Here is a 25,892-nt window from a genome sequence, read left to right on the forward strand (position 1 = left end):
TTAGAAACCATAGATATTTGAAGTGCTATTAGCACATTAAGAAATGTATGAAATGTAGAACTCACAAAGAAAAATTTAAATACATAGATTGAAATAATAGTGAAAATACTGCCTACTAGAACTTCAGGGATTTAGCTCAATAGTACACAGGGAGAAATTGTATCACTCTAAAAGGAAAAATGATAAAATAAAACACAAGCTAGTGATCCAAAATTAAATGTCAGTAAGCAACACAGAAAGAGAGTGGTAAGGACATAAAAACAATCAGAACAGAAAGTAACTACGAATTGAAAAACAAAAGGATGGACGTGGTATCTCACATCTGTAATCCAAGCAGTCTAGATGGAGGCAGAGGCAGGAAGATATCAGACTGAAGAATCTCCAGTGTTAGGGACTGCATGAGGTCCCATAAAAGACTGCAAGTCACGAATGCAATCAGCAAGAGCATTTATTAAAATTTCCAACATATTGGGGTAGTAAATGGAGACTTCCCAGAGAAGGTTACGGGATCCTTCTAAGCAGGGTTAGGGAAATTCCGGGGAGGAGGGATTCATCTGGGGCTGGTTGGTGGAGGAAAGATTAGACTGGGGGCTGATTGGTGGGAGGCTCTAGAGGTTGGAGATGCTCCAGCAGCAGGGTATGGAGAGCTATCTTTAGCTAGCAGAAGGCTGTGGAGCACCTGCTGAGCCAGCACAAGGCTGTGGAGCACCTGCTGAGCCAGCAGAAGGCTGTGGAGCACCTGCTGAGCCAGCAGAAGGCTGTGGAGCACCTGCTGAGCTAGCCTACAGGTGTGGGGGGGCTGCTGATTGGTTGCCCCTGAGTTGTGGTCTTCTTGAAAACTGCTTCCTCAGCTCCAGCCAGTTCCAGTGAACCAAAACTAAGGCCTGGTCTCTGCCCGGGCTATTAGTAACCTCTCAAGGATCTGGTCTGTCTCTCAGAACCTCTCATGCAAAACTACATAGAGGCTCCTTGTCTGAAAAAGGCAAAAACACTGAATTTGGTAGTGGAAGCCTGCAACATCAGCTCCTCAGGATGCTGAGGCAGGGACATCCTGTATGTGAGTTCCTCAGGATGCTGAGGCAGGGACATCCTGTATGTGAGCTCCTCAGGATGCTGAGGCAGGGACATCCTGTATGTGAGCTCCTCAGGATGCTGAAGCAGGGACATCCTGTATGTGAGCTCCTCAGGATGCTGAGGCAGGAACATCTTGTATGTGAGTGGCTCAACAGGCTGAGGTAGGCCATTGTAGTGATATATTATGCACCCCAATAAAACTTACCTGCGGGTCAGAGGACAGGACCAGTCACTAATTAGACAGAGAGGTCAGACAGTGGTGGCACACGCCCTTAATCCTATCTCTCTTGAGGCAGAGATCTGTCTGGATCTCTGTGAGTTCAAGGTCACACTGGAAACAGAACCAGGCAATGGTGGCACACACCTTTAATCCCAGTACCGGGAAGCACACACACCTTTAATCCCAGGAGGTGATGTCTGGGCAGAGAAAGGTATATAAGGTGTGAGGAAACAGGAACTCACTCTCTTCAGGCTGAGGATTGCAAAGAGGAAAGAACTAGTAGCTGGCTGTTCTGCTTCTCTGATCTTTCAGCTTTCACCCTGATATCGGGCTCTGGGTTTTTTTTATTAAAAGACCATCTAAGATTCTAACAACAGAACATCTTGTATTTGAGGTCTTCCATGGCTACAAAGCAAGTTGAAGTCTAATCTAGACAGCAAAGTGAGATCCTTCAACAAAATATTTTAAGGGCCAAAATAGAGCTCGAGTAGAGAGCTTGCCTAGAAAGTGCCAAGGCCCTAAGTTCAAGTTCCAGCATCATCAACAACAGTAAATATCCTGACAAAAGCAGCTTTATGACACAATGTCACAGAGACCTTGTCTCAAAAGACAAAAACTCATAAATCAAAGGAGATTTTATCATACTGTGTCATACTCTTTATTGTTCACTTAAACACAAGAAGAAATTTAAAACCAAATATATTTTATTGTTATAATTTATTAGATCTCTACACAAACTTTCAAACCTAAATGTAATATAGAATTGTGCAGAAAATGACAGTTAACTAAAGTGTACCTCAATAGAGACAAAAGAATGGGAAAAATTCAAGACAACAATCAAGGCACTATTCCACAGGAAATCATCGGGCCCAGCTATTTTCAAGGAAGCATTCCATGCAGCGTCTCAGACCAAGTAGATCCAGCATTGCATTTTCAGAAATGAAAAAATGAAGGAAATCAAGTTCATTATAATCAACATATATGTGCCAGATGGTGGTGGTGCATGCCTTTAATCCCAGCACTCTGAAGGCAGAGCCAGGTGGATCTCTGTGAGTTCAAGGCCAGCCTGGTCTACAGAGCAAGATCCAGGACAGGCACCAAAACTACACACACAAAAAAACCTGTCTCGAAAAAACAAAAACAAAACAAAAAACCCAAATGATAACACACTTAATTTTTCTGCCTAAATATGGCCATGGTAGAACACACATGCACACACACACACACACACACACACACACACACACACACACAAAGAAAGTTCAATCTACACAATGATTTTTAAAGTTCAGAAGTAGGATCTGGAGAGAAGACCTGTTCAGTTAAATGCTTGCCATACAAGCAGGAGACTTGAATAGGATCACCAGAACCAGGTGAATTAGCCCAGTGTGGTGCTGCAGGTCTGTAATTCAAGGGTGTGGGAGGGCAGGAGGATGAAGACAGGAAAATTCCTGGAGCTCACTGGCCATCCAAACTAGCCTAATCAGCAAGCTCCAAGATAACGTGATAACGTGGACTAGAGTTGAGGAATGATACCCGTGACATCTTCTGGACTCTATGTATAACGTGTATGTGCCTGTATAAATATATGGACACAAAACATCTTTACTTAATGAAAAACGTCCCTTCTTCCTTGATAGGATGTTTCAATGTAATCATACCAGAAATCAATTCTCAGCACAAATACAGCATTTTTTCCCTAAAAGAGAAAATATGACACTAAATGCCATATTTTTCTTTCAAGATGGGGTTTCTCTGTGTAGCCCTGGCTGCCTCTGTAGACCAGGCTGACCTCAGACTCGTAGAGATCAGCCTGCCTCTGTCTCCTGAGTGCTGGGATTAAAGGCGTGCATCTCCACTGCTGGTAAAGTGTCATGTTTTAAAATGTAAAGACAAGTATTGAAAAAAGAGTATTAAAACCAAACACCTGTCAGGAAGCTAGCTTAGAATATATTGACAGTCATAACAAGGGGCTCAGGCGGGCAGGTGCCACTATGATGAACAGGTATGCGGTGGAGAAATGGAAGAGAAGGAGAAACAGAGTGGTTTGTGCTCTGTAGAGTGAAGAGTAACTGAAGACATGATGGTGGTGAGGAACAGCCTGATATGGGTGGACTGTGTTGCCATCTAGGGCCATGTGATGTCTGGGCCTGTGCTGCTGCCGAGGGCCATGTCTGGATCCATGACCCTACTGCAGCTGGGGTCTTTGTTGATGTCTGTGGCCTGTGTTGTTACCCAGGGCAAATATAGATGCCCCTGGTTTGGGTTGCTGCCTGAGACCATGTTGATATCCCAGGGTCATGCTGCCACCAGGGCCATACTGAACTGAGTGGTCTGAGGTGCCTCCAAGGCCATGGTAACATTGGGGTGCAAGGTGTGGCTTAAGGCCCAACCATGGCCCTATGACAGCTGGGGTAGGTGTTGATGTCTGTGGCCAGAGTTACCACTGAGGGCCATGGGAGAGTTGACCCTGGTGGCCTAGGCACATGAGAGCTGGTCCTGACCCTCACCAGCTGCCTCAGCTGGAGAGCTGCCCTTCCCCAACTCCTGGGAGAACTAGACTCAGTGTTGTGGGCATGGGAGAGCTGGCCCTGTGACCCCCATGAACCTTGACAGACCTGTAAGCTGCCATCTGCCCCTGGAAGCTTCACACCCCCTGGAAGCATTAAGATTTGCTCTTGTTGTTCCTGGACGCAAATTGAGGAGATGGTTATTTAAAGAGAATTCCCTATTTGTATGACACACACACACACACACACACACACACACACACACACACACACACAAATCCATTAATATATTAATGTGAAATAAACCCTGTTTGCACCTTGATTTGTTTGCTACAACTGTGAAATAGCAAAATAAAGTCACTGGAAAAGAAATGTGCTTATGCATCAAATACGTAGAGTGTTAACACTTTATTCTCTGTTTAACTGCAATTAATAAGTCTATACGTCATTTTACCATTATCATTTGTTATTGTATCCCCAGTATTTGTTAAATAAGGAAGTGCTTAACTGAGATTATTGAATATTTTGGGTTTTAAATGTATTATAGAAGCATTTTCCTGACATACTAGATTTTAGTATAATTACAGTGACCAAAAGTATTTTATATGCCAATTTATAATTGTAAAAGAGAGTCCAGACACAAAAGATAAGTAAAGGTTAAAATTTGTAGATTCGGTGGCCAAAGAGACAGCTCAGCAGTTAAGAGTGCTTGCTGCTCTTTCAGGAGCCTGGAATCTGCTTCCCAGCACCCACACCAAGAGGCTCACAACTCCGGCTGCAGGGGATCTGACACCCTCTTCTGGCCTCCAGGAACAACTCACATGCACATGTGTGCATATGTAGACACACCCATACAAATCAATGATGAAATCTTTAAAGTTTTTACAGGTTTAGATGATTATCTGTATGTAGCTGTCCATATTAGTAAGTCAAGGCTTAAACAGCAGTTTTAGGACACTGTTGAAGAACTTTGTACTCATTTGCATAAACATCAAAGAGCAGGTCTTAAGTCCAGCTAGAGAGCTGTTGGTTACCACCAAGGTTTTCATGCCACCGTTGCATTCTGGGGGTTATTGTGCCACGCTGCTAGCTGTTGGGGTTGGTATTCATTGTAGCTGAATATGACTCTAGGCTGCCTCTCTCCTTTGGAGTCCTCCCTGCCATCATTTGGTACCATGAAATCTAGTTCTCAGGGAGGAGGCTCTCAGGTCAGATCGAGCTTGAGTTCTATGGGCCCTGTGGCCAAGGTGCACAAAGGGGTACTTTAGTTAAGACACTATTTATATAGTCAGCAGAGAATTGGTTCCTTTTCGTTTTTTGGTGCTATGAACTCTAGCCAATTCCTTGTTCTCTCTCTGGTCTTCCGGCCACCCTCCATAGGTCTGCCGTGTAAGCTATGTAAGATATCTCTCTTTCTGCAAATCTACTCTATAAGGTTCCATTCTACAAGATCCCCTCCATTTACTACATCTGACATTAACCTCATCCTTCTACATAATTGCTGTATCTAACCCCACACTCTGGGTACTTCCATCCTTTGTTTTCACTCTTTCCCTAGAATATTTTCAATTGCTTTAATTTTGAAGCCTTATACTTTTGCCAACTTAGTTGGAATCACTCCATTTTCTACACTATAGCTAAAATAGATTCATTTCCAGTCCAGTTATGGAGTGTTTGAATTATTTTGTTTACATTTTTTCCATTAAGAGGTGTTCGCTATCTTGTGCTATTATTTTTTAAAGTCTCTCCAGAATTTTTACGTAGCAGTATATATTACATAGCAAGTAAAAAATGGCATGTTAGTTGGGTTAACTTCAAAGTTTCGCTGGGTTAGTGGTACAGGCAAATGATGACAGTTGTGGGGAACCAGAGAGTGAAGGCTGGGAAGCTGGAGGCTAGCTTGGGCTCCCCAGCGAGATGCTGTAAAAACTAAAAGTGCCACAATCTATCTCTTGTTTTCTATCACTAGGAAACAGACTCATAGTAGAGATTATTTCATTATCGTTATTCACATTGACTGTTTTTGTAACCTGATATTGGAGAACCTTATCAGAAATTCCCCAACTCACCAGATTTATTGATTGGACTTTTGTATTTTCTAGTGTTTCTAATTCTATACATTTTTATTTTTTCCCTTTAAAGACAGGGTCTTCTGTGGCTCAGGATGTCATTGGTCTTCCTATACACCTGAGTAGAACCATGAAATCCTAATCCTTCTGCTTTCACCTCCCTAGTGCTAAGATTTCAAGCATGCTCCACAGCTTGGTTGATGTTGTGCTCCGTCTCAAACCCAGGGTTCATTCCCGCTAGGCAAGCACTCTGCCAACTGACCTAAATCCCCAGCCCCACCCTGCGTTTGAGACAGTGCACTGCTTTGTTTGTTGTCCTTGTTCAGCTCTTTATGATCTCCAATGAGCTTCAGGGTGACTGCAGCTGCACTTTTTTTTTTCTCTTTCTAACCCTAACATCTCATTAAACTGTTAATTCACATACAACTGCTTTTGAACATGCTATAAGTGCCTTTGATTCCTTGTATACACACACACACACACACACACACACACACACACACACACACATTTATGGTATGAATTTGGGTGTTTATATATTAAAATGTTTTTTTTACTTGTTTATTTGTATTTTATGTACATTGGTGTTTTGCCTGCATCTATGTCTGTATGAGGGTGTCAGATCTCCTGGAACTAGAGTTACAGACAGTTGTGAGCTGCTATGTGGGTGCTGGGAATTGAACCCACATCCTTTAGAAAATGCTCTTAACCAGTGCTCTTAACTGCTGAGCCATCTCTCTAGCCCCATATTACAATGTTTAATGAAGATGGAATAGATAATGAATATTATTTGAATATGAAGAGTTTCTTAATTTTGAAAAGTAATTTTCAACTTTAGAGCCTGTGATGAAAATGTGTTTTGTAACTGAACTATTCTTTTGTGTTTTAGGGTTTGGAGGACATGAAGAACGGCAATCTACTTACTAGCATACATAGTGAAATTAAAAACCAAATGTCTCTGTTGCAAGGAAAAATTATAGATAGTTAAATATTGAATAGTAATAACATGGAAAAGTAGAAGTCCCAACATACTTTGTTTGCTTAAATATGACACTTAAGAAATGTAGCGCCGGGCGGTTGTGGCACACGCCTTTAATCCCAGCACTTGGGAGGCAGAGCCAGGCGGATCTCTGTGAGTTCGAGGCCAGCCTGGGCTACCAAGTGAGTTCCAGGAAAGGTGCAAAGCTACACAGAGAAGCCCTGTCTCAAAAAACAAAAAAAAAAAAAAAGAAATGTTATTCTGATGAGTCTTTGAGTCTTGAGAAAAACTTGAACCTGAGTAATATAATGTGTGTTAACTAAAAAACTATAGAGTAAGTTCTAGGACACTGAGGGCTACACAGAGAAACCTTGTCTCGGAAAACAAAAAAAAAATGTAGGTTTTGATTTTAGAATAAGTACATTTTTTATCAGTTACCAGGCACAAAGGATAAGTCATTTGAGGCCGAGGCAACATCTAATCCCACTTCATAAGGTCAAATCCCCCTGGGGGAACCAATGGGCTCATCAGGCTTACTTGCAGAACATGAGTGAGCCATTAGTGACCCCAAAGCAGCCACACTGGGAAGCCTTCACCCAGTATAGATAATGGCTTCCCCATACATTCATAGATGGAGTACCCTTTCTCTAGTGTCCCCAACCTTTATATTCTAACCACTCCACTTTTAATTTAACTTCTTTATTGACTCTTTGGGAGTTTCACATCATGCACCCCAATTCTGCTCAACTCCTAGCTCTTCTATATTCTCCCCTCACCCCTGCCACACACCCCACAAGAAAATAAAACAAAGTAAGCAAAGCAAAGAAACACACAAAAGCAAAAACAAAAATCCCAGCAAAACTAAACCAAAACCAAAACAACAACAAAAAATCTCTTCCTTTCTCCTTCTTTCTGTTAGGATCCTGGAGAAATCCCACAAAAGACCACTATCCCTGTATGCAATCAGCAAGAGCATTTATTATTCCAGCATGCTGGGGCCTGCCATCCCACACAAAAGCAAGATGGAGATGTCCCCGAGAGGGATGTGTGGGCTCCTTTTAAGCATAGCCAAGGAGAGTTCCTAGAGCAGTTAGGTCATTTTAGATATGATTGGCTCAAGCAAGTGACAATTTTATTAGTACATTCTAATTGGCCAGGGATAGTTAGAGGCTGGTCAGGCTACAGTTTTCCATTTGGGGGCAGGCCTGCCCAAGTCCCAAGCTTTGTCTTTGAGCTGCTGTGGAGGCTGGCTGGCCTAGCATGTACTGACTGTGGGGGCTGGCTCAGTGGCCCAGGCTTGGTGTATCTTATCTCCCTTGTCTCTGTTGTCAGGGGCTCCTGTGATTAATTACCCTTTGTTTATGGCTCTTCCTCAGAAACTGCCTGTCCATTCTCAGGAAACTGAAATTGAGGCCTGATCTCTAAGAGGAGAGTGAGCAGCCTGTTCTGGTGTCTGCTCAGTCCTTTCACTTTCCTGCCTCTTCATTTGCCGTGGTGGCCTGGGGAGCCTCAGTGTGTCACACAGTATTTAGCCTTTTGTCCTATCAGCTTTACTAGCAAATGTTCATTGCAATGAGTCACTGGTCTGGTTCAAGGCCTCTGGTTTCTGGCACACCATCCTCACTGGATCCTCACCAGAACTCCTCTTGGATATCCTGTGGCCACCCTGAGTTTGGAGATCCTGCGGGTATTGTTCCACAGGACCAGTGCCTTCACAAGCTCCAGCAGGTCCTAGATGGGGCAGTTGCCATAGTGGGCCAACCCAAGGCCCAGCTGTGGGTCTGGGTGGTAACTGAGCTGGTTATTCCAGGCCACTGGGGCCACCCACCTCTGGAGGAGGGCAGATTCAGCTCCCTTACATTCATGCCATCAGGGTGGGTTCACCCTTGTCTGTGGTGAGGGGTGGGGCTCTCTAGCAAGTGCAGGGGCCAGCTCTCTTGCTCTAGTGTCCAGTGAGAGGCAAGAACAGCTTTCCAGGACCAGTGAAGGGTGTGTCTGGCTCAGCATGGCCCTCTAATTTCACTCAAATGCTGGCACAGGCCACAGATATTGATGCAGACCCCAGCTGCAGTTGGACCATGGATCCAGACATGGTCCTTGGCAGCAGCTTGGGCCTAGACAACATCCTGGCTCTGGATGGAAGGAATGGCCACTCCGTGGGAATGGTTCTGGTGGCCACATGGCCGTCGGACACCATCAAGGCCTCAGTTCAGCCTCAACCCTGGGCCTCTATGTGATCTTTGATGGCAATACATTACTTGGACTGGCTCTGGCAGTAGCATGGCTCCTGGACACCAAACAAGGCCACAGGTTGCAGTCCAGAACTCATGTTCCATGTGGCCTTTGGTGGTAATGTAGGCCATGGACATCCCCATAGATCTTAGCTGTGGTAGGACCATGGACATGGACATAGTCCTTGGCAGCAGCCTACGTCCACTTGTCATTATGGCCCCAGGTGGCAGCAAAGTCCGCCCAGATCAGTGAGTCCCCAGTGGCAGTGTGGCTCATGGACCACACACAACCCCAGGAGGTGGCCCAGCCCACTGGAATCAGCGTGGCACTAGAAGGCAACAGGAGCCATGGATATCAACACAGAACCTGGCTATTGTAGGACCAGGGACCCAGTACATGGCCCTTGGCAGGAGCCTGGCTGGACATGACCATGGCCCTAGGTGGCAAGCAGACCTCCCCCCTCAGTCTACTCCTTGCCACCTTCACCATGGCCCCAGGTGGCAAACAGGCCTCTAACATGTGCCTAGTCCTCACCATATTGATTTCTTCCGTTCTATGTCTTTTCCACAGCATATGAACTATTCCACATCTCTCTCTCTCTCTCCCATTTCTCCACTACTTAACTGCTTATCACAATGACATCCACCTGCCTGGTGCCTTGGATGTCTTCCCTGGCTGGATGGTTCCTGTCTGTGTGGAACTGCATCAGGTGGAGCTGACTGTCTTTCCAGCAGCTGGGGCCTACAGGATTTTGGCTGGCTAGTCCCCATCTGAACAGAACTGCACCAGATAATAAAAAATGTTAAAGAATGTGGGAAATAATCAGTAAGCCAGAGCTAAAACTCAACAAGACATATCCTTTTACTATCTTCCTTTATTATGAGATTGAGCAGGAAAATTGGCTGGTGGGCAGCGGGGAGTAGACTTGTGAAGGAAAATCAAAGTCAAATTGTTTACTGGGGGCCAGGAAATATGGTCAAAATATAGAAAGTGCACCAGGGGTGCAGACAAAACCACTTCCCAGTGATATTCAATCATTCAAATGCTACTGACCCAAGGTTGCATTTATATTTCATCAAAGAGAAAGAAGAAATTTCATGGAATATAGATGTGAGGTGTTCTGAGACCCTTTACCATAGAAAAACCAATGTGAACTTCAAGCAACAGGCTTTGATGTTTTCAACTGATTCATGTATACAGAAAAGCTATTCCTATTCCTAAAATACAGGAACAGAACATATTTTAGTGCATGGGAATGTTCTCATTTAAATGAGAAAATGAGCTCCTAATAGAATGTTGAGCAACTTAATACCTATTATTGAACCTGTGCAACACTACTACATAGTGAACTCATTTACTAAAGTCTTTAACAGTCTGCCTGTAGTATTTACCAACTGCTGCAAGATGGAAAACACTCGCCACCTTTATTTATATGGAGGTGAAATACTAGCATAAGAAGAGGTAACATTGGCAGCAAAGTTTGGGAAACACAGAATTTGTCTCAAAAACGAGACAAGACAAGAAAACCTATAACATAATACAATGCCCAAATTTGACATTCTATAATAGTATGTGGTACCTGTTATGAGTGATTAAAAAATATTCAGAAGCCAAAACTTAATCTTAAATACTCTTTATTGATGATAAAATGAGTTGACAGTGTTAGAGGAAAAAAATCACTTTTACAATAAAAGAGTTGAAACCTTGCTACAGAGGAATGGCTGCCAGTCACATGCCATTTTTATTTTATTTGAAAAGTACAATAATAATTTGTAAAAGCTTTTGAGAGAATTTGCAATCTTTTGCTACTGCCTTTTCATGAAGAGGCACATAAACATGTTCAATTTTGAGATAAGCATTATACATATAGTACATATACATAAATTCTATACATATATCAGCAAATCAAAATTAAAAATCACAGGCACTTTGGAGGCTGAGTTGTGAGGATCACTTGAGCTCAGAAATAGGAGACTAGTCTGGGTCACATGGTAAGATCATGTCTCCAAAATAAAACAAAGCAATACGCTGATGGCAAAAAACAAACAAACTAATCTTTATTCACAAAAGTGAATTCACATTGCTGCACAGAAAAATCTCACTAATTAAGAACAAAAGAGTTAAAAACCTGGAAACGTCAGAATAGGTGCTAGTTATTTGCCTGTTCTCATTTTATTTAAATGTGAATTTCCACCATAAAAACATGCTTTTTATCTAACATTAGAATTATATTGTTCCACACAGGTTCAAGTTTTCTTCAAAGAATCATGAAGATAGTATGGATTGAAGAGACTTTCGAATACTTGCAATCTCTTGCTGCTGCTGTCTCATAGAAGGAGAAAATAAAAATGATGAATTTTTAGTTATTATGCATATTTTAGTAAATAAAATACTTCAGTGCTTCTGCTAAATTTTATATATATATGTATAAAATTCCCAGATTAAAATATAACTTACCGTTTCCATCATGTATTTCTTTTGATACTCAGCTATTTCTTTTTTAAGTTCAACAAATGAAGCAGTAGTTCGATCATTATTATTCTTATCCTCAATGTTCTTCAAAATCTAAAACACAAAAGGCAAGTTCAGTTATAATCCATCGTGTTTCATCGTAGATTCTAAATTGTAAAATTCATTTTCACAAGTGAGACTTTATTAATACTCATCAATGGTTATTATTTATTCCATTTTTCAAAACATTATAAATTAGAAATGAATAATAATAATATAGAATGAAGTAAAAGACATCAGCTATAAATCAAATGTTGTTAAAGAGACTAAATTTGCATACTTTCTCCCAAACAAAGGTTTAATGAACTGTTAAGGTCAAGATGAAGCAAAAACAAACAAACAACAACAAAAATGTTGTGCAGTTTCACAAGATTCCTAGGTATCTGGAGGCTCAAGAGGAAGAACAGAGATCTAGAAGTAAGCCTGAGCAACACATTGGGACCTGACTCAAAGAAAAGCAAAGACTAAAGACATAGGATTAAGACTACAAGTTCCCAACAGTAAGATAATTTTGAAATTTTCTAGTAGGTTTCCAAATGTCAGGTTATATTTTATTTGGACTAGTGGTAAATGTGACATGAATCCACTAAGGGAAGGAAATGATCTGTACTGTGGGAATCTTTTTAAATTACGTAAATTGAAAATTACATTTTTAATCTGTATATGGTGGGGCATACCCTTAATCCAAGCACTTGAGGGCCAAGACAAGTGGATCTCTGTGAATTCAAGGCTTGTCTGGCCTACATAGCAGGCCTGATAAGGCAATAGAGTGAGACCTGTCTCAGAAATATCACGTTTTAGCATTCAGGGTTTTTTACATTTAAAAAACTTCATATATATATGAAGCATTTTTTAAGGCAGGGTCTCACTATGTAGCTCAGTCAATCCTCAAATTTGATATCCCCCTACCCTAGCCTCCTTAATACTAGCAGTATAGGCATGTACCATCACATCCAGCCAAAAGAAATCAATTTTAAACCTTTACTATCCACTCAATAAACTATTATTCTACTTCCTATTGTCCCCAAAATGAATTACTTAATGTAGTAATAATAACAATAACAATAGTAAGAGGAGATTGCTTTATTTTTCTTCAATGAGGAACAATATAAACAACAGTGCAAATAAGTTAAAATACAAATAGAAATGCAGCTTTCTGTATCTACAGAGATTAGAGTGGTAAAGATTTTAGTTTAGCTGGCAAATGAACAAGACATCAACAGATAAGGAGGACTTAAACATATTGGAGAACAACACTCCCAGAGCACAGGAGTACAGTCTGTGGGGTGAGACAAAGCATTTGGTAGAGGTGGGGATAGTAGGTACATGGAGGAAATGGTGCTTAAAACGAGACTCAGTCCTGGGGAATCTAAATAGCTAGAATGTATTTAAGAAACTTATAACACCTGAGAAGTCACTGATGGATGTGCAGGAAGGAAGAGATGTTGTAGAAAGACAACATGACAGACCTATGAAGGATGGACTGAAGAAGAGAAATCAGTTAAGAGTTTTCAAAGTACAAAGATGATAAGGTTTCCAGCAGAAAGAATGAACTAAGGCTAACAGTGATAAGAAAGACTTGATGAAATAATGAGCCACTGCACAGAAGCTCAATTTCAGAACCTAAAAGATATGGAAGAGTTAAACATTACACTAATGTTCCTAATGGTAAATGGGAATATTCAGTGATGATACTATTTAGGTGAAAGCTTGATTAGTGCTTTATCAAATATTGATACCAATCAAAAAACTGTTCCTAGGGAACATTACAGAAAGCTGACAAGTTCCTGCCTGAAAACACTTAAAATAACTTTTGTTTCCATGAAAGATATTTTAAAAATTTTAATAACATACCTTTTAACATCCTTTTAAAACTATTTAATATTGAGAACCAAGTTTAGTAATATGCTTATGTATAAACAGGCAAGTCTCAATCTAAAAATCTCCTCAACAGTCTAGTACTATCTTGGTTACCTCTAATGATTATAAAGTAGCATTACAGTCATTTTTGGTCAGTGTAACATTCCAGAACTGAGGATGTCAGAAAGTACTTCTACAATACATTTGAAAAGAAAAAGTCCACAATTTCAATCCAGTATTTCCTATTCAACAAACACTGGGATGCAAATACAGATGATAATGTAGAAATCAATCACAGACTTGATCTCCGATAAACAGAAAATGGCGACTCAAGAGTTAATCAGCTATGACTATGATGCATGACAAGTACATTGTTAGGTAAAATTACTAATTTGCATTTCCTATCTTGAATAATCATCACAAAACAATTAGAGCTCTACAGCTATACTTACCACTTTTGTCCATAACAATTCAAACTCAAAAGCAGTTAAAATTTCATATAAAATGTTTCCCTAATCAGCTGGAAAATCAACATTATACACAAATTATCTGAGGTGTTCCATTTCTGGGTACAACATACCTGTATGTATCGTGTAACCATCTGCATAATTAGTTTCATTCTCTGCATCTGTTTAATTTTGCACTGTCTTAGTATCATCTTCTGTTGTTGGAAAATATTCTACAAATGTAAAGGAACGCTTATGTATTTTGGAAAATGTTTTTGTTGTTCTTCTAATCTTTATATTTTATAGGTCAACGCTGTATCTCTAAGCTACATTCTCATCCTTAAAGCAAAAGAATAATTCCATACTGAAGTCAAAAGAAATAATTTGAAAATGAATACATTTAACATTTGACTTTGACAAAGATTATGTCTAAGTTTAAGTAATTTTATAAATAATTAATATGCAATGTAATGATCCTACCATTCATTGAAAAGGAATTGTTTAACTTTTTGAGACAGGGTCACCCTATGTTGAACATGCTAGCTGGGACTTGTGCTTCTTTCCTTAGTCTCCCAAATATCTGTCATTACCGGATGCACCACCACATGAGAACAAGTAGAAAATCTTCATTATCCAAGTAAGAGCTCATTCTCTGAAATCTCAATGTCTACAATATAATTAATTTTAACTCTCTCACTTTTACTTTTCTAAACCCCGAGTTTGCAAAATTCAACTCTAGCTAGTCTACTTGGTGGAAACATTTTCACTACCTGATGACCTTATTTCACTATGTATACAGAAACATCAGAAAGAAAACATCGAGTCTCTCTTTACCAACCTGTATCTGTCTATGCTCTCATTTCTCAGGATACAGTATCTTGACCATGTTCTGTCTCACATGCCTATTCAAACTCAAGAACTCAGCTTTTACCTCCTGTACCTTACATTTGTAATTTGACCCTCTAGCCAGGCCAGTTAACTTTTCTGGCATATCAGCTGCTTGGGGGGATGAAGCATAAGGATCACAAGGACAAGGCATGACTGAACCACACGCCAGCCTGGGAAATTTAATGAAACCTTGTCTCATAAGGAAAAGTAAGAAATGTCTGTGGGTATAGCTTAGTGCTAAGAGCATTTGCTATCATGGATGAAACCCTAGGTTCTAATTTCAGGCCCCTAGGACCACAAAAAAGTAAATAATTAATTTGTCTACAGATCATTCCTTTTGCCAGGCAGTGGTGGCACACACCTTTAATCCCAGCACTTGGGAGGCAGAGGGAGGTGAGTCCGAGGCCAGCCTGGTCTACAGAGGGAGTTCCAGGATAGCCAGGGATGTTACACAGAGAAGCCCTCTCTCAAAAAACCAAAACAACAACAAAAAGATTATTCCTATTAACACACAAACACGTTATCTCTCTTAGCTCAAAAAGCCAAATCACACAAGAATCTCTACAAACTCTGTTTCATTTGTTCTCCTACTAAGCAGTCCTTTCTTTCCTGTTCTGTCCTGTACCAATTCTAATTCTAATTCCTTTTATTTTTTCAGACAGTCTTACTGTCTTGTCTGGATCACACTCTGTAGAAAAGGCTGGCCTCGAACGGAGAGATCTACCTGCCTTGGCCTTGCAAGTGTTGGGACTAAACTCGTCACTACCACACCTGCTTCTAATTAGTTTTGTACTCATTTTTCCAACCAAATCATTCTATCCAATACACCAATGACTTCCTGTTGTTAAATCTAGCTTATCTGGTCTATAGGCAGTATATGGCACAATTAAGGGTCTTTTCTTTATAAATACTTCCTTCATTTGGGGTAGTTGAATTTCTACCAACTAGGCCCCTAGTGGCCTATCCTCAGACTTTCTATTTACATTTTTAATCACTCCCTTGGTGATTTCATGTAGGATTATGGTTAAAAAACTGCATTTAAGCGGAGAACTTTAACTTTGTAGCTTTAGTTCAGCGTTCTCTCCTGAATCTCAGACTTATATACAAGTCATTGGCCTAGTCACCCACTTCCTAGACAAAATTTCTTGTGTACCTCAAATTGAACATTTGCAAAACTAAGCTGACCAATGAAGTCCAAAATTATATGATATGACCTGTTTCCCCAGATCTTAGGTTTAATTTTTTGATGATTATAAGCAATGAAAGAAGAAAATATAAAGAGTAACTAATACAGCTATATAATGTGTGAGGGGGACTTGAGTTGTGTTACAGCTCTGGACATTGAAAGTAAACCGTTTCCTGTACTGGTGCTGTGGTTTGGCCGTGGTGTGATTCACTAGTTTGTAAAAGGCCCTGTCTTCAGTTTCACATCACAAGAAGCAGGGAGCAAGGGTATGGGGGAGCAATGGAGAAGGAAGAGGGACAGAAAAGAGAGAAAAAAAAAGGAAAGAAAGGAAGGAGGGAAGGGAAAAAGGGAGGGAGAGAGGAAAGGAATAAAGGAAAGAAAAGCTAAACCAAATCATAATCTAAGTACAGTGTGTTTTTTCAGGAATGGGCAAATGACCACAAAGAACTCGGTGATGCTGTTCTACCAGCAGTAGTGAGAAAGTCTGTCTCAGTCCACTGCATGTTCCAATGTTGGAGGAAACATAGGATTGGAAGGATTAACTTAGTAACCCCAAGAATAACTTGCAACAACATCAAGAAAGATAGTTCCTAAAATACCCCCGTTTTCCATTCAACCGTACCTAAATCTAACTTACCCACGATTTGTTTCACAGCAAGAAGTAAACCACCTTCAGTCTTTCAAAAGTTTCTTTTGTTTGAAATGATAAGAATCCCAGCTACTATAAGGAGCCCAGTGGAATCTGTGGTATATTTGCCTATACTTCTGTGGTTACAGTTCTGCAGGACCAGAACTGGGTAACAGTGGTAATGCACCTTGGGTTAGCTCCCCAGGCCTATTGAAGGCGAGCATCTAGAGTCCTACTTGAAATCTTGCTATCAAAGATTAATTATAAAGCTAATTGCGATACCAACAATTAGGTTTTCTTGCTGTTTCTTGTATTTCTGCTTCTCCAAATCCCACTGCTTAAACAGATCCATCAACTGCGGGTAATACTTATTGTTAACTTCCAGCCTGTAAAACATAAGAATAAAGGCTCATATTTTATACCAATATGAAAATAATTAAAACAAAATTGAATTGACATATTTTATACGATAAAAAAGAAGGAAATCATAACAGATTCACAGTTTAAATATTCTGGTGGGAACCCAAGAGTAAAAGTAGATTTATATAAATTCTAAAAATACGTCTTTTCCTTACTAAAAATCTTCTCATATGGTTTGCCTCTTGAAGTCCAAGGAAATTTTATCATATATGTGTATATATAAAATATAAGGATACATATATATCATGTATATATCTCCCATATATATATACATACACACATATACATATAAACACACACATATTTCAAGGGAAGATTAATTTCATCTCCAAATAATTTTTCACTTTTTCTACAGGTTCCAATAAAAAGCAAATTACTTCAGCTGGGTGGTGGTGGTGCATATCTTTAATCCCAGCACTCAGGAGGCAGAGACAAGCAGATCTCTGTGAGTTCGAGGCAAGCCTGGTCTACAGAGAAAGCTCCAGGACAGCCAGTGCTACACAGGGAAATCCAGTTTCAAATAAAAAAAAATACAAAAAGTAAATTATTTCTAAGTAGAAATATTTTACTAATCCCTTTTGGCAGATATGATTTGGTACAAAGAATAGTTAGGTAAATTAAAATAACACAAATTAGTTTTGATGTAAAATGAACTATATTTTACATTGTCCACACAGTTAACTAAAAGACATTGAATAGTTTATATGTCATCTACCATTTATGTAATAAATGTTTTTCCAGAGTGAACATGAATTACTTTTAAAATAATAACTCTCTCAATTGTTCTTTGGAAGGAAGAGCATGTAATCTTCACTGACGTCCACAAAATATGTCTCACTTCTATGAAGGCATGGGATTCTGCCACTCCTCCAGTTGTATGACCACACATGCGCAGTTCAGTAGCTAAGCAAGGGGACTTACATCATCACTATGCTGCGCATAACGCAAATGCGTGCAGTGCAGTCAGGTAATCTGCACATGCATGGCATAGTTCCTTAAGGCCAAATGCACATGTGCAGGGAAATCCCTAAAAAGCTGATCACAGACTCTTCCCCTCTCTCTTCTCCTCCCACCTCTGTCCCTTCTCCTCACGTATCTCTTCCACAGGCCTGCCATGCTCTCTTTTGTCCGGCCCCAAGATAAAGCTCTGAGACTGGGTTTTCTCATGCCTTGTGACCTTTCCTCACAGAGTAAAAGCACTGTATTTAAAATCAACAGCTGTACTACTACTTACTTAGAGAAAATTCAATTGAAACATTTCACTGGAGATTCCAATAGACAGGTGATACTATTTTCATAAGTAATTTGCACCAATATATACTCAGAGATGATATAAACTTGGCGCTTAAAAATGCCAGCAAACTTACATTCGCTGTTGTTTGGTTCCCCAAACTTGTTTCATCTTGTAGCTACTCTTTTTGGAAACAGTTTCAGAGAAGATTTGCACTCTTCTTCTCTTTTCAAGAAGAGATTTATTAATCCCATCTATATCGAAAATAAAGGTTGATGTTAAAAATAGCTTCAATTGTTCCTAAATATTCAAGTATATATATAGATATAGATATATAGATATAGATAAGTAGATATGGCTAAAGATTATTAAACAATATCACTGACACTTAAAATTAAATTGAAATATATCACCAACATGGTGCACAAAAAGTTTCCCACTGTAGAGTACTTAGAATTTTGCATTTTCACACTAGGGATTGACAACCAATGAAGTCAATGCAAATAAAATAAAATACACAAACCTCTGAATTCCAAAATATTTTTGGCCCTATATATTTTGGATGAGAAATGTTCAACCTTACCTTAGTTCTGATTTTCCTAATGGAAGATAATTTTAAAATTAGGCACAATAATAATGAACCCAGGAGAAAAATTTTCGGGACAAATTTTAAGTGCTTCACAAACAGCTTAGCAGAAGGGAAATACTTCTAAATTCAAAACAAATAATGTCCCACTGAAATGAGCTTTATTAGCCAGCATTTAAACTGTGGTTAGAAGTCAAACTTTTAACTACAGAAATGATCCTGAAGTATCGTCTTATAACTCAAGCTTTAAAATACATAAAATTACTCTCTTGAGTATTATAATCCAAGTCATATTTAAAAAATAAGATATTTGTATAAAATATTGACAATGATAATCCTAAATATATTTTTATAAAACTAGCAAAATAACGAAGATGGAAAAATAGCTTTTGTCTGGGGAAATGGCTCAGTGTTTAAAATGCCTTCTATGCCAAGCATGAGGCCATGAGTTTGAATCCCCACCACCCACATAAAAGCCAGCTGTGATGTTGTGTGTCCCTGACCACAGCACTGAGGGGCAGAGACAGGCAGCTCCTTCGGACTCCTTGGACATTCAATCTCTCTGAAATGATGAGGTCCAGATACAAAGAGATCCTGTCTCAAAAAAAAGGAAGGCCCTGGAGAGATTTCTCAGTGCTTAACAACATTGGTTGCTCTTCCAGAGAACTTGGGTTCATTTCCCCTGCACACACACGTGGCGCCTCGCAATGATCTATACCTCCATTCCTAGAGGAATAAATTCTTTCTTCTGGCTCTTGAAGGCAAGAGACAAGCATGTTTTGCATGCATATATGACGGCAAAACTCTCTCTCTCTTACACACACACACACACACACACATACACACACACACACACACACACACACACACACACACACACACACACACGAAATGACTGAGGAAGACATTCCAATTTCAACCTCTGGCTGCGACAGGAGATCTACAGTTTAAGCCTAGACTGGGCTTCAGATCAAGTTCCAGATCAACTCGAACTACACAGTAAGATCCTGTCTTAAAAACAAGGAAGCAACACAAAATTAACAAAGTAATTAACAAAATACTATATAAAAGGGAATTTATACAACTTATGAACAGAATTTAAATTTCAGATCTTTCCCTTTCACAACTTTTACTTTCGATTTTCTTCACTTGATGTAGATGAATGTTTTGCATGCATGTATGTATATATAACTTGTATGTGCCCACAGAGATCAGAAGAAGGAATAAGATCCTTCAGAAATGGAGTTAGAAATGGCTGTGATCTACCATGAGTATGCTGGGAACAGAACTCAGGTCATTTACAAGGGAAGCAATCAGTCTTGACCAATAAGCCAGTACCCTCACAGTTTTGGATATAAAAGTAATTATAAAGGGGTTGGAGAGATGGCTCAGTGGTTCCAAGTGCTTGCTGCTCTTTTGAGGACTTGAGACCATTTCCCAGTTCCATGTTACACAGCTCACAACTGCCTCTAACTCCAGCTCCAGGATATCCTACTCCATCTTCAGAGTGTGACAGACACTTACATGTGCACATACCCCCATGGAGACACATAATTAAAAAGAAAATAAATCTTAACAAATAATAATGAAGAATTTTATTAGTGTTCAGGATCATGCTCTCCTTCACAGAAAAGGGATTTCAGCAAGAGTCTTACAAAATACATTTTGGAAATAAAAACCTGATACATAGAATCACTTGTGGGAACTATTAGTCTGGGAATAGAAAGAATTGTAAAATTTTCTCCATCTATTTTTTTCTTCTAAAATTCTATATGAGACTCACAGGTCTAAAGGCATCATTTTTACTTTGTTTTATCATGGAAAATTTTAAGCGGCAAAATTTATGTTTTTAAATCACAAAATTCATGTGAAATCCAGTGCTAAGAAAGCATTAAATGACAGTTCTATAGAACACCAACTAACACTTCCTTTTACATAAGAATTAATATATAGTGTTAACATACTTATCTCCAAAAAACATACCTCTGAATTTATCCAACATAGTGTGTATTTCATCTCTGTGAAGAAATTACAATAAAAATTAAAGCTGGAAATATAGTTCAGTGGTAGATCATTTGCCTAGCACACACAAAACTTTACACAAAAAGTTCTTTTATTTATTTATAATATATAGCATATGGGTTGGAACAAATGTCACATGCAACATACATAACATAAAATATTTCTTAGACAACTAAAGTAAACCTTTGTTAATATTTTATTGCTGACAATTCATACACGTATATCCCCATTACTTTCTTTTATCTGTCTCTCACTCTTGCTGAACCCCTTCTTCCCAACTAACTAGGTCTCAAGGAGTCCAGGCTAGGTTGAAATAGCTAAATAGCTGAAGATGACCTCAGATTTCTGATCTATCTTCATCCACCTCTTTAGAGCAGGAATCACAGGCACTACATTTGAAGTACTCTATTGAACTGGCAAAAAAATGTATTTGAAAATTTTACCCCATAGCTTCATCCACTTCTGCAGGAGGGCATTTCCTCTCATCTTTGTTCAACACTGGGCTCTTTTCTGTATTAACAATACAAATGAAAAACACATTGGAAATTAATTATGTTATATTAGTAATAGTTAGCAAAGTGCTATCTTCATTTGCATTTCTCTGGAACTTTTCTCAATGTAAATTTTTGAAGCAGCTACAGAAATGAAATAATTCCTTTGCAGGTTTTATGGAATCAATTCACAATTTGCCAGCATTTTATATGACCAATTTTCAAGTCTTCCTGGGGTAAAACCATTTTAAGTTCTTCATTATTTCTCAATATACCGGGACTACAGAGCCAAGAGAAGCTATATGCATCACTAAAACTCCGGTAGAGAAATGTACATCTAAAATTAGAAATGAAAGTATCAGGAAATCTGAGACTAGGTAACAATCAGATGAACTCCAGGACACCATCAATGCCCAACACTGGATATGCTGTACCTTCAGACAGAGCCTTCTTCAAAACACTCAGACCATCTTCTTCATCATCAAAGTCAAAAAGCACTAAGCGCTCCTTCTTGCCTACAGACATAACTCTACCAAAATCCCTTCTTCTGTTGACAAACGATCAGATGTTTTCTTAGTTGAAACACAAAGGTAAAGAATCTCAGAAGTCATGGAAATCCAAAGGTATCATTTAAATAAATGCTAAATTTAAAATGTCAAAAAATCAAATAAGAATTATCTTTGTTCATTGAAAGATTAAGTTTTTTCCTCTTTTTACATTGATTTTTTAATAATTTTCCTATATTACTGATAATTTCATATACATATTCAATACATGTGACATGTATGCACATTTCCCCCTCTCCATCTCCTCCTGTATCCTACTCAACATGTCTCTATCCAAACTTTGATTTCTTTTTTTAAAAAAGTATCCTTTTTAACCAAAGCAAACAATTTGTCATTTCTCAATTTTAAAAATGCAAAATTGGCCACAACCTACACTATATGAGTCCCTCCCCCCCCAACAAAAAAAAAAGAGCAAAATATTTCTGTTCTTAACGTCTGGGACATCTAAATTTTGGTCCTATGTCTCACCGATTCTTTTTAAAAAGTGAGCAAGTCTGTAGCTCAGTTTCAAAGCAAAATCATGGTGCTATCAGAAATCAACCTGGGCAAATATGTGTTCATGGAAAAAGATCGTATGGTCTATTCACAACAAACACCCACCACCATAACCACCACTCCTCCCACAGAAAGACCAGACATTCGAGAAGCTGGGTATTTGAGGAAGCTGAGTATTTCAAACATCAGAAGATATTTAAAGATTGCAGGTTCAAGGCCAGTCTAAGCTTGACAAGGCCTGAGCTACAAAGGGAGATCCCACCCTACAGAAACAAACCGCAACTGACAGAAGAAGCTGACCGTGGTGGTGCAGGGCTCTAATCCCAGTATGTGGGAGATTGGGCCTGGAGGATCAGTGGTTAGAACCCACCCTGGGTTACTTATTAATCCCTTGCAATGTCTCCTCTGTTTTTCCTTTTCCTTCGCCACGCCCCTCTCTCCACCATCCACACCGTCCGCATCAAACCAGCAGACCACATGGAGGGAAACGAAGATGGGTCCTCAGTTTGTGTCTAAGGGATCTGGGCCCCACCCAGAAGCATGGGGGCAGCCCCCACAGCTCCTCCCCAGGGCTCCATGTTCCGCAGACCCCGGTCCTGCCCACCCCACCCCCATCCCCTCACCCCACCCCGCTCTCGGCTTCTACCGCCAGGCTCCGTGAGTGTGTCCTCCAAGGGTTGCCCATCCTCGAAGGCCGCGGCCTGTTCATCCCTCGGCCGTTAGTGAGGTTCTCCGCCTCCGTTCTCCTGTCAGAAGTCACGGGAACGACTTCCTGCCAGAGGTCACCGGCCCATCGGGAGGATTTTCCTCACTAAGCACCGCCTCCTCAAGTGACCCCCAAACCCTCAGCCGAGCCGAACTCGCTTACTGGGCATCGGGCAGTGAGCACCCTCACGTCGGCCCCCTCTGGCACTCGGCGCCCCGACCGAGAAAGCTGCTGTGCCAGCGCCACCGCGGCCCGAGGACCTTTGGGATTTGAGCGGGAGAAGAGGCAGGCTCCTCAGGGCGCTCGCTGATTGGCTGAACGGCCGCACATGCGCACATAGAGTGCGAGGCCAACTCCGCTGGAAGGGCAAACGGGTTGATCCTGATGGCGTCTTCAGCCCTGGGAACGGACCACTGACTTCAGGACAAATGCTTTCCAGTTTCTAGGTCTATACTCCTTTACACACTTGAAAATGAAAGGAAAACGTGTAAAATACGAAGCAAAGCACGAAACTCTGTCAGTTTCTAGGCTTATACTCCTTTACATGCTTGAAAATGAAAGGAAAACGTGTAAAATACGAAGCATGGCACTGCTACCTTATTTCAACTGTAGAGGCCCTTGTATGAATATTTGTTTTGATTTATGTATGTATATATTTAATGTGTGTGTTTTTCCTGCATGTACATAGGCACACCACGTTTCTGGTCCTCCTGTCTCTACCTACTGAGACTGATTACAAGAGTGTTCTCTCTCTCTCTCTCTCTCTCTCTCTCTCTCTCTCTCTCTCTCTCTCTCTCTCTCTCTCTGTCTCTCTGTGTGTCTCTCTCTGTCTCTGTCTCTCGCTCCTTCTGTATCTCTGTCTCTGTGTCTCTCTCTCTGGATCTCTATCTCTATCTATCTCTCTCTGACATGTTTATGAGTATTTGCCATCATGTATGTCCATGAACCACATGTATGCATGCCTGATGCTCACAGAAGTCAGAAGACAGCACTGATCCTCTGAAACTGGAGTTATGCATATTTGGGAGCCATCATTTGGGAGCTTCAAAACAGAGTCCTCTGCAAGAGCCATAAGTGCTCTTAACAGCTGAGCCATTTTTCCAGACCAGTCTTGTATGCACTTTATGTGAGCGAGGGCATTTCTCCCAAAAGCTGTTTGCTTTCACTGTTTTCCTACCTGTGCACTGTTAAAAAAGAAAAAGGCTAAACTTGAAAAGAGCAAAGAGAGCTCTATGGGATGGTACAGTGGGAGGAAAAGGAAGGGGGAAGTTATGTAATTCTAGTATAATCACCAAAAAAGGAAATAATTTTAATGGCCATTTTTGTACCCTTTGCATCCAGAAAAAGAAAATAACTGACATAGTTTTTACAGGGACTACTTTAATTTTATAAGTTGATTCAGAAAAAAATGACAACCTGATGATTTTGCAGCATCCTAATGAGAAAAGATGTCACTTTTCCCACTAAGTAAAAAAATAATTTTGAATTATGAGTATGTGTGCCCACATGTTCCTGTGAGTACACATATGTGCACCTCAGTGTGTGTGTGTGTGTGTGTGTGTGTGTGTGTGTGTGTGTGTGTGTGTGTGTAGGCGGTTATAATGCATAGCCTCATCATTCTCCATCTTAAATCTTGAGACAGGGTCTCACTGAACCTGCAGGTCACCAATTCCACTAGCCTGGCTAGCCAGCAAGCTCCAGGGATCTCTCTGCCTGTCTCCACCTACCCAGCAATGGCCTGCCAGCCTGGATTTTTAAAGTGGATTCTAGGGCTCCCACTTTAAGTCCATATTCTTGCAAGGCGAGAACTTGACCAAAAGAGCCATCTCCCTAGCCCCTCTCTGTGAGATTTGTTGTTGTTACTGCCATTGTTTGCTTGCATTTCTCTAATCACTCCTAAGATTAGGCATGCAAAATGTTAGTTAGGACTTTATTCCTCTTTTCTCAAAACTCCTATATTATGGAAATTATAAAGGCCACTCCAGGTAGTTAAAAGGAAGATTTATTTAGTGGGTGACTTACAAATGAAGGAATAGATAGGTTGTGGGAGGTCTGGGGAAGGTGTATCGCAGTCCAGCGATGTTCTCTGGAGCTCTGCTCAGTCAACCTCCACCGTCCAGGTTCCAGAAACAGAGAGTGTGCTTGTCCATCCAGGTCTCTGGTCTTCAGTCGCCTCCCTTGGCCCCGCATCGTAGGCGTGACAGTTGCCAGAGTCTCAATGTGGTTTGGAACTTCCAGATCCAAGCTGGAATAGCTACCCACTACATCTCCCCCTTTTTGTCTAAATAAGAAGGTTCTAAACTAGTACAAGACTATATACAAAGGAATGGTTATCAAATATTGTCCAGGAATAATGAGGGATAATGACCTAGATAAGATGGAACTACAACCAATGCAAACAATATCAAGCATGAAACACATAGTAAAATCCAGAGAAGTATAGAGCATAGGTAAATGGCATGTTATAAAGATCATTCTTGGCCGGGCAGTGGTGGCGCATGCCTTTAATCCCAGCACTCGGGAGGCAGAGCCAGGCGGATCTCTGTGAGTTCGAGGCCAGCCTGGGCTACCAAGTGAGCTCCAGGAAAGGCGCAAAGCTACGCAGAGAAACCCTGTCTCGAAAAACCAAAAAAAAAAAAAAAAAAAAAAAAAAAGATCATTCTAAAAGGTGTCCTATCCTAAAGAACCTGAATCTAATACTTAATATGTTCTATCTGTGATATTATTAGGATTCGGGGCTCTCACCACCACAGCCCGGGTTCAATTCCCCGT

General features: G+C 40.3%; 1 protein-coding gene across 4 annotated transcripts; it reads right to left on the bottom strand.

Moving 5' to 3' along the window:
• Positions 1-10,701: 10,701 nt before the first annotated feature.
• LOC143270832 (synaptonemal complex protein 3-like) lies at positions 10,702-23,407 on the bottom strand. Of its 4 annotated transcripts, none has more exons than XM_076561975.1 (9): positions 23,283-23,407; positions 21,788-21,925; positions 21,306-21,372; positions 20,824-20,858; positions 18,391-18,508; positions 16,890-16,989; positions 14,036-14,134; positions 11,542-11,649; positions 10,702-11,406 (listed from the first exon to the last, which is right to left on the bottom strand). In XM_076561975.1, the coding sequence occupies exons 2-9, from the start codon at positions 21,876-21,878 to the stop codon at positions 11,350-11,352; spliced, it is 675 nt and encodes a 224-aa protein (XP_076418090.1). In that variant the 5' UTR covers positions 21,879-21,925; positions 23,283-23,407; the 3' UTR covers positions 10,702-11,349. The 4 variants fall into 4 exon arrangements, with proteins under 4 accessions (XP_076418090.1, XP_076418089.1, XP_076418092.1 ...); XM_076561974.1 differs by lacking the exon at positions 23,283-23,407 and adding an exon at positions 23,061-23,215; XM_076561977.1 differs by lacking the exon at positions 23,283-23,407 and adding an exon at positions 23,043-23,215.
• Between the last annotated feature and the right edge of the window lie 2,485 nt (positions 23,408-25,892).

Source organism: Peromyscus maniculatus, chromosome X, assembly GCF_049852395.1.
Source record: "Peromyscus maniculatus bairdii isolate BWxNUB_F1_BW_parent chromosome X, HU_Pman_BW_mat_3.1, whole genome shotgun sequence".
Classification (NCBI taxonomy): Eukaryota; Metazoa; Chordata; class Mammalia; order Rodentia; family Cricetidae; genus Peromyscus; species Peromyscus maniculatus.

Bases quoted from the DNA above. Each gene is read 5' to 3' on its own strand.
- LOC143270832 (XM_076561975.1), bottom strand. From the start codon at position 21,878: ATGTCTGTAGGCAAGAAGGAGCGCTTAGTGCTTTTTGACTTTGATGAT. The intron at 21,373-21,787 runs GTACAGCATATC...TTGTTAATACAG, and splicing joins GAAGAAGGCTCTGTCTGAAG to AAAAGAGCCCAGTGTTGAAC. The intron at 18,509-20,823 runs GTATGTTTTTTG...TTTTCGATATAG, and splicing joins TATGTTGGATAAATTCAGAG to ATGGGATTAATAAATCTCTT.